General features: G+C 55.0%; 1 protein-coding gene across 2 annotated transcripts in view; it reads left to right on the top strand.

The window, feature by feature from the left end:
* SLC6A11 (solute carrier family 6 member 11) overlaps nt 1-4,915 on the top strand; it is a 115,407-nt gene extending 110,492 nt beyond the window's left edge. Inside the window, exon 14 of one of the 2 annotated variants that reach the window (XM_031470889.2) lies at nt 4,771-4,915. In XM_031470889.2, coding sequence (XP_031326749.1) covers nt 4,771-4,839 — 69 coding nt within the window. In that variant the 3' untranslated portion in view covers nt 4,840-4,915. Of the gene's footprint in view, nt 1-942; nt 3,250-4,770 lie in introns of those variants that run through there. The other variant, XM_031470888.2, reaches the window with a different exon arrangement.
* Nucleotides 4,916-13,689: the final 8,774 nt, after the last annotated feature.

Here is a 13,689-nt window from a genome sequence, read left to right as displayed (position 1 = left end):
TTGCTCCCAAGACCTGCCCTGTGTCAAGACCCTGGTGCCCCGGGGGGTGTTCAGCATGGGGAGGTCTGCCCATTAATCTCCCCTTGGGCAGGATCTGAGAGAGACAACAGAACCTTGATCGTGAGAAACTAACCACCCAAACGTCTTTCCAGCCTTCTGTGGAAAAGGTTTATGCCCAGAAAAGGCCTCCTAAATCCTGACCTGACGTCTTCTCTCAAGGGAACCTGGGGGCACACGTGAGGCTGAGGTGGGGGGCCTGAGGCGGGACCGTGCGGGCAGGAGTGTGTGTCAGGGGTCTGCCCGTGGCCTCCGCTCCCTCATCGGTAGAGTGCCGGCCACTCTGCAAGGCGCCGTGAGGCTGTGGCCGTGAGCGTCAGCATCAGAGAGCATGTTTCCTTCATCAGACAGGGCCACCTGTTCCCCTGGATGTGGTGACGTCTTTCTGTGGGGACTGTCCTCATTTGTCCAGCAGCTCCTCCTCACAGCGGCCCTCCAGGCAGGTGCTCCTGCCCCCTTTCACAGGCGGGGAGACGCAGCTTGGAGATGTTGGGTGACTTGCCCCGCGGGGAGTGAGTGGCCAAGCAGCGCTAGCTTCTCCGTGTCCACGGGAAGCAGGGATGCGGCCAGCAGCCTGGGTACAGCGCTCGCGCCCTGGGCCCCTGCAGCGGCCCAGTGCGGGCCTGGGCCCTTCCGCTGACCGTCTCCAACTCCTCAGCCAACTCCTCGTTGTCCCCCTGTCTGGGGGCTGTGGGAGAGGGGGAGACTGAGACCCAGGGAGGTCAATTCATTGTCCAGGACAGAGCTCTGAGTGGCAGAGCTGCAGCCCAGCCTCAGTCTGATGGGTTCATGGCCCCGAGGCATCCACTGTGCTGTGGGAGTCACCCAGGCAGGCCTAGGACCCCGGCAGCCGTGTTCAGACAGCTCTCCTCTCCCCCCACCTAGAAATTCCGGAAGTTGACCATCCCCAGCGCCGATCTGAAAATGCGGGGCAAGCTTGGGGCAGGCCCACGGACGGTGACGGTTAATGACTGTGATGCCAAACTCAAGGGCGATGGGACCATTGCAGCCATCACAGAGAAGGAGACGCACTTCTGAGCGCCGCCTGCCACCTCGATGCCTCTCCTCCTCCTCCTCCTCCGCCGTGTGTACAAATGAACACCCGAACCGCGTACTTCACCTAATGGTAGAGGCTTGCTCGTTTGGCACAGGATTTATTAACAAGTTAATTTTAAGGTGGCCATGTCCACTCTGGTTTAAAGTCACATTCCCCTCCTCGCCCCCCAGTTGTCATGTAAGTAACAGTACGGAGACATAATCCTGCACAGGGACTAGCAGTCTTCTTGTGCTAGGATGGTTTTAACGAGTGTTTGCTGGGGTTTAGGAACAAGTTGTCTCCTAGGGTCCAACTTTTATACTCGGGCTGCAGGGCAGGTGGGTGGGTGCCATGCCTGCCCTCCCCTGTCAGCCTTTTAACCGACCGGTCTGTGTCCCATGTTTGTCCCTGACGGTTGCAGCTGCCCCTCCTCCGAGCCTCCAGGCTTTCCCTTCAGACCCTCCCTTTGTCATCCCCACCTTCCTAGAGGTGGGCTTGCAGACAGCAAGCTATGTCACAGGGGAAACAAAAGGTCGCACCAGACTCGGGACTCCTGGATAGCAGGCCGCGCTCTGGTCCCACCAAGTGGCCTGGGGCACTCCCCTCCCGTCCTCGGCCCGAGCTTCTGCATCTCCCCAATGGGGAGGCCTGGATCAGGTGATCTCTGAGATTTTTCCCGGCCACATCTCTTGAGGATTCTCTCTGCATGCCTCACTGGCTTGCAGACCTGCTGGTTGATCTTGGATTCTTCTGAAGACTTGCAGGCTGTCATCCCTGCTTCCACCTCCCTCCCACCCACTTATTTAAAACTAAGTTTATCATGGAAGCTGTATGGTTTGATTTCATCCGTGAGTGGCCCCGTCCTCTGGAGACCAGCCAGGTCCTCAGCCCCATGGCAGGGCACCTCCTGTCTGTCCTCTCTCACCCTCAGTTCTGCCTCTCTGTCCTGTCACTACTCCAGCCAGGATCTGCATGCTGGGGCCTTCCCCCAGCCTCCCGGGAGGAGCTACAGTCCAGCCTGGAGCCTGGGTTCATCCTCCACCCCCTTCTTTACCCCTTGCCCTCCGCTCTCTCTTGTACCATCATGCTACCTCCAGTCCCTTCCCTGTCCTTCCTGTCACCAGCAGAACCTTGGAACCTTCTCGAGGCTTCTTCCCTACCTTTTTCCCAGGAGCTGTCCCACCTGCCTCTCCGGCCAGGGTGCTGGGAAGCCTCAGCGCTCACTGGAGGGGAGACCCGGGCTCCCGCCCCTCTCCCAGTGGGTGCAGGCCTGGGGTCTGCGGAGGAGGCTGCCGCTGCTCCAGTCCTCCCTGGCTGATCCTCTCTTTTTTAATTGGATTTGACGTCAAATCTCTGCCTTGGATCCTGAGTTATTTGGGGACAGGGAAGGTGCATTCTTTATCCTTTTCCTTTATGTTCCCAATTTCTTTGGTGGAAACTCAACCTTTCTTCAAACAGAGGAGTTGGTTTCCTGTAATGACCCTGTGTGTTTGATTCACCCCACTCCCAGCTTCTCTGCTCTGACCAGCCCCCACCTGAAGCCTGCGTTTGCTAAGACGGATGCCCAGGACCCCCCAGGAGGTCGGGATGCCTGGGTCTGGGCCCCCCTTTTGCACACACAGCCCAGGCCTGCCCGGCATCTCCTTGAGCTGTCTGATCCCGTGGACCCGGGAAATGGATGTGGGAAGATCCGGGCTCAGGCTGAGCCCCCTGCCTATGTTCATCCTTGTCTGCTCTTCTCCCATCAAGTCGGGGAGGAGTCTCCCCAGTGTTGCTGCTACTGGTTCTCCACCAACCGCTCTCACCAGTGCACAGCCCTGCCTTCCGGGGACGCACTGCATTGTACAAGCAACACAACACTTCACTCACTTAACACGACTCATGGGGCAGAGCGGAGGAGGGCTTTTGTTCTTCGTTTTTTTGTAATTTCCTACTAGTATTCGGGTAACTTTGGGGGGTGGGGAGGGCAATGTGGGGGCAGGTGATTCATCATTGTGGTGACTTTTTTGATATTCCTTAGAAACAATACATCCTTTCTGAGATATTTACAGTATTATTAAAAATGAAAAAGGTTGTACTGTTTTGCATAATGGACGTTTTTATTGAGTATTCAAAGGGTACACGATTGTCGGCTTACTCATTTTTAAATATTAAAGAAATGAACAAACTCTCTGTGGCTGTTCCTAGCGGAGTGATGCTCACCGGGTGGTTCTTTCTGCTTTATCACCTTCGTGATGTTCCTGAAAAACCGTCTTGGTTCTGTATTTGGAGCTTGCTGCCTCAGCTTGGGATTACAAATTAGAAACACGCAGGGCTGTTTCAGGAGCCCGCACTGCCTTCTGTGTGACCCCGTGCATTGAATGTCTACTGTGTGCGAAGTGCTTTACAGAAGTTCTCTGTTTAATCCTGCAACAACCCCAGAAGGAAGGCATTCCCCCAACCTTGTTTATTTATTACATCCCCCACTTTACAGACAGGGGACATTGAGGCAGAGAGAAGGCGAGCCATTTGCCCAGAATCCCACAGCTAGTAACCAGCAGGACTAGAAAGAGAAGTCAAGTCTGTCTGACCTCAAAGTCCAGTCTCTTCATCACTGCCCCCAAATGCCTCTCAGGCTGCAAGACAGAGAAGGCAGTAGCCACCCCGCATTGCCACAAAGTCATGCACCTATGCCATTGGGCAGTGCTGCGTGTCTGAGGCAGGCAGGCAAGGTGGGCGGAAGGACAGGAGGATTTGGAGTATGCAGCCCTGGTTTGGGCTTCAGGACCTGCCCTTGCCAGCCTCAGTTTCCTCATCTCTAAAACGGGGATAATTGCTCCCACTTCAAACTCGGTACTTAGGAAGCTCCTGTGAGCTCTGGGTGTGAGTGGTAAAGCTTCGTGTTCACACAGGTTATTATTATCCTGAAGGAGTTGTGCCTAAGCTCTGAAAGTGTGGTATTGTTCAGAACTTAGATGAAAATCTCTTAAATCTGTGTCTGAGATTTCCAAACACTGGCTTAAGACCCCAGAGTGTGCTTTGTCCTGATAGCACATGGCGCAGTGAGATCATCTACACATGGTGTCTGCTCATTCCTGTCTGGTTGACTCTTGCTTAAAATCCCTGATCTCGGGGTCCCCCTGAACCTGTCTTGGGAAATGGGGGAGGGGATCAGGCAGCAAAGAGCTGACGCTTCAGGCTGAGAGCTGCGTGTTTTGAAAAACAGGGTCATGTGTTCAGTCGGCTTTTACTGAGCACCCACTGTGTTCCGTGCCTGGACCTAGGACTGGGGATCCTGAGACAAGTCCTTGTCTTGAATGTTCCTGCTCTTCTTAGTCAAGAAGAGAGGTGTCCACACTCCTCCGGACATGGAGAAGTGCATGAGGAGAGGATGTTCTGCCTTCCCCCGCCTTTTCCAGCCTGTTTGAGCACTGCAGGGTGGCCCTGGGCAAGTCAGCCCGCTTCTCTGGGCCTGGGCTCAGCCAGCAGGGAAGGGTGAAGAACACGCGACCCCGCGAGGGGACATGGCTGGCTCAGGAGTCGCCTCGAAGTCCTCTACACACCTGTCTCGCACTCAGCCCCTGCCCTCTCCCAGGCTGTTAAAGTCAAATGAGCCCTTGGCCTGGGCACCTCATGACCTGTTAGGGAGCAGAGTCAGTCTTTGTCGCCAACTCTCGGCCTTCTCTGTCTCACTTTAGAATAAGGTCCCCTCCGTGAAGGATACTGGGAGGAGCAACGCACGCACTGCCCTCAGAGCCTCAGGCTAGCGGGATGTCAGGACCACCCCCACGAGCAACTCCAGGGCAGGATGTGCCAGGGACCAGGTGCTCAGGGAGTGCCAAGGGCAGGAATGAGAACCATTTATTGAGCACCTACTGTGTTCCAGGTGTCATGCCTGCATTATCTCACCAGAGCCTCACATCAAAGCTCACAGGTAAGTGTTATCAATCCCATTTTTTCATATAAAGGAACTAATGTTTAGAGAGTATAAATAATTTGCCAAAAATGATACTAGATACATCTCCTGGCAAGTGGAGGAGCTCAGTAGGACCAAGGTTGGCGGGGTCTACAGAGAGCCCGCATACCCCACCACCACTTTATCAGACATTTAAAACTTGAGTTGCTCCTTGGGGCGTGGGGAGACGTCACCAAGCAGGGAATGGCATTGGTGTTGAGGGAACACCCTGTGCAAAGGTAGGAGGCAGAAAGACATCTTTGGAGAAATACAGGAGAAACCAAAGTCCTTCCCATTCTGGTCTAGTCTTATAACCCCTTGTGCCACTTTACCTGCTGTGCGGCTGGGTGGCCCCTCCCCAGTCTCTCAGGGTAAGGGGTTTGGGTGACACCTACACCAGTGCAGGTCCTGGCACAGAGCAGGTGCTCCCCCGGGCAGAGGCTTCAGTGAATGAGTGTCCAGCTTGCCGGGGAGTAGGGAGCTATGGGAAAGGGAATAAATAGGCATTGAAGACCTGTCTGCTGCTGGAAACCATGCTGGCCCCTCCCTCTGTATTACTTTGCCCTCAGCCTCCCTGTGGGTTGAGTGGTGGTCACACTCTACCGATGAGGAAACAGGCTCGGGGTAGAGTCAGCTGCCCCAGGTCCCAAAACTGCTAAGAGCCCCAGGGGTCTCTGGGTCCAAGGCCCATGCCCTTTCCACAGACCACCTTTGGAAGGTACTGAATGTCATCACAGCCATGAGCACTGATGGGTCATTCAAGGCCATGGAGAACCAGGTGGTGGTGGAGGCCGTGTGGGGAAGGTCTTGGGGTCTTCAGGAGCCTTGAAATACCTTTGGTGACACTAGGAACTTCTAGAAGTCTCCACAGTTCTCCAGAAGTGATATTGTGCCACTCGGGTTCACAGAGATGGACAAGGCGATGTTTGGAGCCAGAGAGGCATTGAGAGTTGAAAGGACCATTGGGACCCCTGGAGACCTGAGGGACTGGGGGGTCCTGGGGACCCAGTAGAATGATGTGGAGACATCAGTGCGTGATGGAGCCCTTCGGGAGCTGGCAGGGGTTGAGCACACCGCCAGGTGGGTGTGGGAGTTACAGGGGACGCTGGGACAGATGGAGGACCTCTGGGGAGCACTGCAGAGTTACTGAGGGCCATCAAAGGTAACAAAAGTATCAGGACCCTTGGTCACTACTGGGGGGCTTCAGAGCCATCCAGAGTTCTAGAGGGCACTTGGGGTCACCTTGTGGGAACCGTGCTTCCCAAGAGCGCCTGTAGGCTGCCTTGAGGAAAGAGGAGGCAGGGGAGGCAGGGGAGGCAGGGGTGGAGACAGTGGATCTGATGTGACTGTGAATGAAGAGGGGGTGGTGCCTGCCCGGCAGGGATGGGGAGGCCCAGTCAGATCTACAAAGCACAGGAGGCAGTGGGCAGGGTGGGCCTGGGCCAAGGACTCCACGACCTTGACCTCGAGAGTGGAGCAGGCTTGGCTCTTCCAGAGACCCCCTACCTGGGTGTGTCAGACCAATTCTGGCCAACACTTGGCTTTTCTCGTTCTCGTTTCTCTGCCTTCCTTTTGGGTATCTTCCCAAAGTGCACCGTTCCTAGAGTGAGAAGAATCTTTTAGCCTGGTCTGAGCAGGAGTTTGGCATCGCCCCTCTGCAGAAGGGTGACTTAGGAGAAGCCCAGCAGAGGGTCTGGGCCTGATCTGTGGGAGCCCCTGGCAGATGGTGGGGAGGGGTCAGAGGAAACAGCAGAGCAAAGGCAAGTGTCATTTGTCAGTCACCTCGGGTGTCGTTTATTCAGCACCTGCCAGGCACCTGGGATAAGGTCAGGTATTTTCCATTGGCCTCGAGATACCCCTGCAACTGCGATTCATGCCCACTTAACAGATGTGGAAACAAACTCAAGAGAGGTAGCTGGAGGAAATTGCCTAGTGTCACACAGACCGAGCTGGAATTCAAACCCAGGTCTATCAAACCCAGTGTGCTCAGTTTTTCCCTCTATACCAGGAGGCTTTGGGGTTGACCCGCAGGTCCAGCAGGGAAGAATGAGTTAGGGGGCCTCCTGCCTTCATCCCTGCCCTCCCTCCCACTCAGGGTCCTGGACTCAGACAGGGTCCGGAGGCAGCAAATCAGCCACCAGGTGGCGCTGCTGCTAAACCCAAGCCCCTCCCTGTGGTCCCGGCTCTGACCAGTGAGGTCAGAACTGAAGCAGAGACTGGAACTTGAGACCAGAGGATCCAGAGGCTTCCCTCTGGGTGCCCAGACGAGGGACCAAGAGGCTGCCCTTGACAGAAGGGCACCATTCACCCTTCTCACCCTGCCCCATCCCTACCCCAACAGCCAGACACACCCGTGTTCAGTTCTCAACACCCCTACTCGCTGGCTGTGTGGCCTCAGGCAGATGACTCCACCTCTCTGATGTCAGTTTCCTCTTCTGTGCCACTGGACAGAATAAGCCCCTCCGGCAGGGATGTTGCAAGGATTAAACCAGATGGTGGTGCAGGCCCCGAAGTGCCTGAAGCAGAGAAGGACTGTAGTTCTTGTTACATGTCACTCTTCCCAGGATGTTGGCGGCAGAGACCTGCGTGCATCCTGGTTCTGAACTTGCTCTGTGCCTCTTGCCTCCCTGGACCTCAGTTTCCTAATCACGAGAGCTCTCTCTCTCTTGGTTATTCTAAGGATTGAATGAGGGGGTAGCTATGTGGCATTTGTTTTACAGAGCTCCAAATAAACAGGAAAAGTATTAAAATATTAACGTTTCCAGGAGGTGTGGCTAGGTGAGTATGCAGATGATGATAAAATATGAGGTACACAGGGCAGCCCCTCAGGGACGGGCCCGGCACACAGGACAGACTGTGGGCTTTGCTCTGACCGCAGACTAGCAGGGATACAGGCCCCGTCACCAGGCCCTGCCTAGATACCCGGCCCAGTCCCTTCCCAGCTCTGTCTGCCCAGAAGTCCTGCCCCAAGCCCATTTGGACACAAAAATACAGATGAGAAGTCCAGGCACGGAAATGGAGGCAGTGATTATCTCTGGGTGATAAGGTTTGGGCTGATTTTAATATTTTTTTTCTATACTATCTAATTTTTTCTTTAACAAAGAACATCTTTGGCTTCTATGGTCCAAAAAATAAAATCAATAAAGCTATTTTTGAAAATCCTCTCCTCACCACTGAGAGGTGGGTTACAAAGCAGGCCCGCAGGGAATGAAAAATGATCCTCATATGATTGGAAGCAGTGATGACAGGAGAAGGGAGGGGAGGGCTTGCCGCCACAAAGTTTCCTCGGTCCTCCGGCTCCAGCCTCCACGCGGGCATCTGGTTGCCCATGAGCTGAGCCTCAGGATGAGGGAGAAGCAAATGGGGCAGGACCCCTCCTCTGGACTGCGTAATTCTCCAAACATTCAGGGACACGCCAGCAGCTTCCAGGCTCATCACAGGGAATTTGTCACAGGAACTTGTCATAGCGAGTTTGTCATGGCTGTCTGAGGGGAGAAGGAAACACATAGCAAGGAAGCCACCTAGGTTGAGGGCTGCCTATGTGCTAATTACTGCTGCCTTCTTATCTCCATAGACTCGCCCTCCCCCCACACACCCACTAAGGGAGCTGGGATCGTTAGCCCAATTTACAGATGAAGAAACTAAGGTCCGCACTTGCATATTTAACTGTCTTCTGAATAGCTCCTTTTGGGTGTCCACTGGGGCATCTTAAACTCAAGTTCTAGTTGAATTCATCTCTGCCACCCCCACCAGTCTGTTCCTTCCTGTCTCAGTCAATGACCCCACCATCCAGACACTTCTTTCATTCAGCAGATACTGACTGAGCACCCACATGACCCTGTCCTCACGGAGCCTCCATTCTAGTGGGAGGACCAGAAAGTGAATATTTTAAAAAGTAAAAATATACAGCATATCAGAAGATGGCAAGTGATTGGGCGAGAAATAAAGGGGGGAAGAGGCATAGGGAGGACCAAGGAGTATGGAGTGGGGTTGGAATTCTAACTGGGAAGGTGAGCGAAGGCCTCACTGGCAAGGGGAGAAAGGGAGCCTGTGCCTTTCTTGGGAAGAGAATTCTAGGCAAAAGAAATGGGCTGTGCAAATGTCCTAGGGTCAGGGCTTATCTGCACTGTTCGCAGAGCAGCTAGAAGGCCAGGATGACTGAAGCAAGGGGAACATGTAGAAGAGGAGGTGAGAGAGGTGGTGGGCAGCTGCAACTCTGTGGAGATGTTAGATAAGGAGCAACAGGAGGGTTTTGAGCAGAAGGACATAACTGATTTCTGTTTTGGTAAGAACCATTGGGCCACTGTGAGGGGCTTGGATGGAAGCAGGGAGAGTAATGAGGAGGCTGTTTTCATCCAGGCAGGAGAGGATGAGGGCTGGACTGGAGACACAAAGGGGCAGATGTGGTCAGACTGTGAACATATTTTGAAGGTAGGATTTTCTAAGGGGTTGGAAGTGGGTGGGAGGGAGTTAAGGATGGTCGAGGTGTGGGACCAGCTAGTCAAGTGGGAAATCCTCCTCACTCCCCACATTCCACCGATCAGCCAGTCTCCTCAGTTCTTCATCCTGGAAACCTCTCACCTCCACTCATTTCCTCTCACTCCAGCCACTGCTCCGGGCTATCCACCATCACCTGGACTGCTGCCGGGGCCTCCTGCCTGGCCTGCCTGCTCCCCCCCCCCACCACCTTCTCCCCTTGTCATCAGGCCCTTCACACCTGTTAGTGCCCCTGACTCACCAGAGCGCTTCCCGCGCATGCACCACCAGCTGTTGGGGAGCTTTTCTCCTGCCTTGGAGTTACCACCCCAAAGAGAGATAAGGGAGCACAGCACCAACAGAAGGGGAAAGAGGCTGGGTCACCAAAACCCCTCAAAGTCCACCGCTCAGCCCTACCCAAGCACCAGACCAGCTCCACAGCCCAGCGTCATTCAGAGGGGTAGAGAATGGCAGCCCCAGAGTTGGCAGGGAAGGCTTCCTGGAGGCGGTGGCAGGGGCTGGGCCTTTAGAGAACTCAGAGCTTAGTGATTTCAAGTGGGAGCTCTGGCACCTCACAGATGTGGGTTTGAATGCTGGCTGCACCACTTAGACCATCTGGGTGACCTTGAGCAAGTCCCTTTACCTCTCTGGGCCTCGATTTGCCTCATCTGCAAATTGGAACCAATAATCCTCAGGCACTGAGATTTTTGCAAGACCTGAGTTCCAATAAGGTGTTGGCTTAATTTAGGATAATGTCTCCTAGGGCCGGAGGGCCCTCATAAAAGAATAGGCTCAGGCTCTGGAGTCAGAATGAATCCCCATCCCAACTCAGCTGCTTACCAGCCCAGAGACCGGCAGTGAAGCCCCCACCTCTCTGAGCCTCCACTCCCTCTCCTGCAAAGTGGGGCCCACCTCTTAACCAACAAGCAGCTGCCCACATACCCAGTGCATAGTAGGTGCCCAGCCAAGGTGTTAGGGAGTTTGGACTTCACCCCTCGAGGCAGTTGAACCCGCTGCCTGAACACCTCCCTTACTGGGCCAGGGCAGCTGCAGCCCCCGTGGCGTGTTTTTATCTCCAAGCCGCAGTGGGCTCCGCAGAGCTCGGCAGAGTCCCTGTGCACAGACAAAGAGCTGTTGTTCCCGCAGATCTAAAATTGCTTCCCTCTGATTGCCGCTATACAAACCCAGGCGGCTGCTCGCTTCCCCTATCCAGTTGGGTCTATTTCAAGAACACGCTGATTAGCGCTGATTGCGCCTTGATTATGGCGAGCGCATCGCCCAGCCCCCTCCCCAGGCTCCGTGGGGAGTACACGCTCCCACTCCGACTGCGGTCCTGCTGGCACCCATGGGCCCTGGACCCACAAGGGGTGCAGCGCAGCCAGGCTGGGGTCCTCATTCTGCTTCTACAGCCCGTGGGACTTTGGGAGGTCACATCTGCCCCTCTCCAGCCTCTATTTCCAACACTTCAAAATTCTTCCTGCTCAAGAAGTCAAGGAACAAAATAGTGTCTAGGGACGTGTGACTTTATCAGGGGGCTTTTGGAAATTGTGATGGGTCATGAGCGGTAGGAACATAGTTTTGGCCAGGGGAAGACTCTTTCAAACACTCCATCACACCACACATACACACACACACACACACACACAGTGTCTCACACACACACACACACACACACACACTCATACACACACTCATACACTCTCACACACACACACTCACACTCACTCACACACACTCACACACACACTCACACACACACACACACACACACAGATTGCTCTGCTCCTGCCTGTACTTGAGGCTGCCCTTGGAGCAGTGGGATTGAACTTCAATAACAGAGCTTCCCTTTGCTGAGACGTGCCGGGTGCCTGGGGCACATTATCACGTGCAAACGCCACAGTCCTCTTTTGAGGCCCCTGTTTCATGTCCGCGTGCAGGTGAGGACCCTGGGGCTCCCAGAGATGAAGTGACTGGTCTAGCATCTCCCAGCCAGGGAATGGCTGCGTCTGGACTTGAACCAAGGTCATCGCAGGCGCGTAGCCCGGGCTTCCCAGCACCGCAGAGCCTGCTCAAGGCTCTTCGCCAGGGCTAAGGAGAACCATGAATGAGAACAATGGATCAGACGTCTAAGGCTAGTTATTTCTACGATGTCAATCCTGTGTGATCGTGGAAAACTTTTCTCCCCACTAGGGGCCTGTTTCTTCCTCTTTAAAATGGGGGGTCGACTCAGGTTACCCCAAACTCCAGGCCATTGTCCATGGTGCATGGACTGATTCTTGGAAAAATCTGAAAGCAAATTTTTAAAATGCAGATTCTGGAACCTACCCTTAGAGATCTGAAATCAACAGGCCTGGATGGGCCCAGGACACTCTCCAGGTGAGGGTCAGTGGTTCTGTCTGACGTCAGTCAGTTCTTCCCCCAGACTCCTTATGCCCCCCACACACCCCATCCATCCACGAGACCTGTCTACTCTCAGATGGGCCTCCAATCCACCCAGGGTCCTGCACCCCGATGACTCCCCAGCCCCAGCCCAAGCCCCCATCATCATGCGCCCAAAGCACTGTCTCAGCCTCCTCCCTGGACTCCCTGCTGCCACTCTGGCCTCCTCTTGTCCATTTTCTACACAGCAGAGTGAAGGATCTTCTTGAAATGCAAATCTAAACACTAGTACCATCCCCCCGGCTTAAGCCATCAATGGCTCCCCATTGCTTCAGGGATAGAGACTGAACCCCACACTTTGGCCTACAAGACCCATACATTAGAGAGAGCCAAAGCTCACTTCCTGAAACTATCCTGGGGGAGACTGGGCTGCCCTGGGGTTAGTAAGCTTCTTGTGCAAGGAGGAAATGCAAGAAGGTTCTGTGTATCCACTCAGGAGGGGGCCATGGAGGGGATGTCTGCTTTGGGCCCCCTGGGTCCTTCTCCGGACCTGGGAGAGCCTGTGGGCTTCTAGGACAAGGGAGCTCTGCCCTCCTGGGGCGCGCAGAGTGAGGGGGCAATGGAGACCTGGCTCTGGTCCTCAGAATCCCAGGCAGCCTAAGCAAAGGCCTATTGACAGCAGCAGGGGCTCCAGGCTCTGGCAAAGAGATTGGAATTCTCATTAGATTTCCCACTTGGCCCCTGGATCCTGGGTGGCTCTGGGGAGTGGAACACGCTGCCCAACTCCTGACAGCCCTTCTGGCCCGAGAGGTTTCTGAAGAGTGTTCAGATCACCTCTCCCCTCTCCTCTCTGCCCCCCTGCAACCCCTTCTCCTCCAGCATCCCCCACCACCTTCCTCTTCTTCTCTTCCATATCTCTGCTCCCTCCCCGACTCCCACAGGCTTCTGCTTCTCCTCTGCGCACTCCCGCTGCCTCCTCCCCCCTTCCCATCTCTTTATACCCCTTCCTGTCTGACAACCTCACCCCTGTTTCTCTCCCTCTCTGAAGATCCCCCCTTCCCGACCCTGCTCCCATCTGTTTACTAGACCAGGGACCTCTGTCCACCCTGCCCAGGGTCCCAGGGAGGGCTGCAAGTGCCAGGTCAGGCCAAGATGGACCCCAGCGGCCCAATCCTGAGGAGGGGGACACCAGCCCTGTGTTCTCCCCTGATGTCCTGAGCTCCCACCCAACACACAGTGCTGCTCAAGGACTGTATTGGTGGCTAGAGACCAGCCGTGATCCCAGGATTGACCTCTGGGCAGGAGGGTGAACGTCTGAGCCGCTCTCTAAGTTCCTAGACGAGCCCTCACAGGGAGGTGGGACTGGAGGGTTAAGATTTCTAAGGCACTTTCTTACCCATCATCTCCGTAACCCTCCCTGTGCCTCGGCCGGGTTGGGATGAATCACTCCAGCGTTACACATGAAGAAACCCAACTCAGGAAGTTGAGGCTGTGAGCCCCAAACCTACGGCAGGTCTAACAGGGTCAGGGCTCGAACTCAGCCGTGTGACCCCTGGACACCTGTCTCCCTGTTACCTGGTCCCGGGCCCCAGCTATGGGGGCCCTCATGGGGCTGGTCAGGATCTCCAAGGCCCATGCTTGGGATGTGGGAGAAAGGGAGGATGTTTTCCCAGATTCTGGGACTCTGCAAACCCCTCCAAGCCTCCCACCACCACCCTCGTTGCTAGGCAACAGCTGCTCATGGCTGAGGGTACAAGCAGGGGTTGAGCAGAGGGAGGCTGAGCAGCTGGCTCAGTACTTCACAGAG

The sequence above is a fragment of the Camelus dromedarius genome, chromosome 17, assembly GCF_036321535.1.
Source record: "Camelus dromedarius isolate mCamDro1 chromosome 17, mCamDro1.pat, whole genome shotgun sequence".
Taxonomy (NCBI): Eukaryota; Metazoa; Chordata; class Mammalia; order Artiodactyla; family Camelidae; genus Camelus; species Camelus dromedarius.
This window is presented reverse-complemented; position numbering and strand designations above follow the sequence as displayed.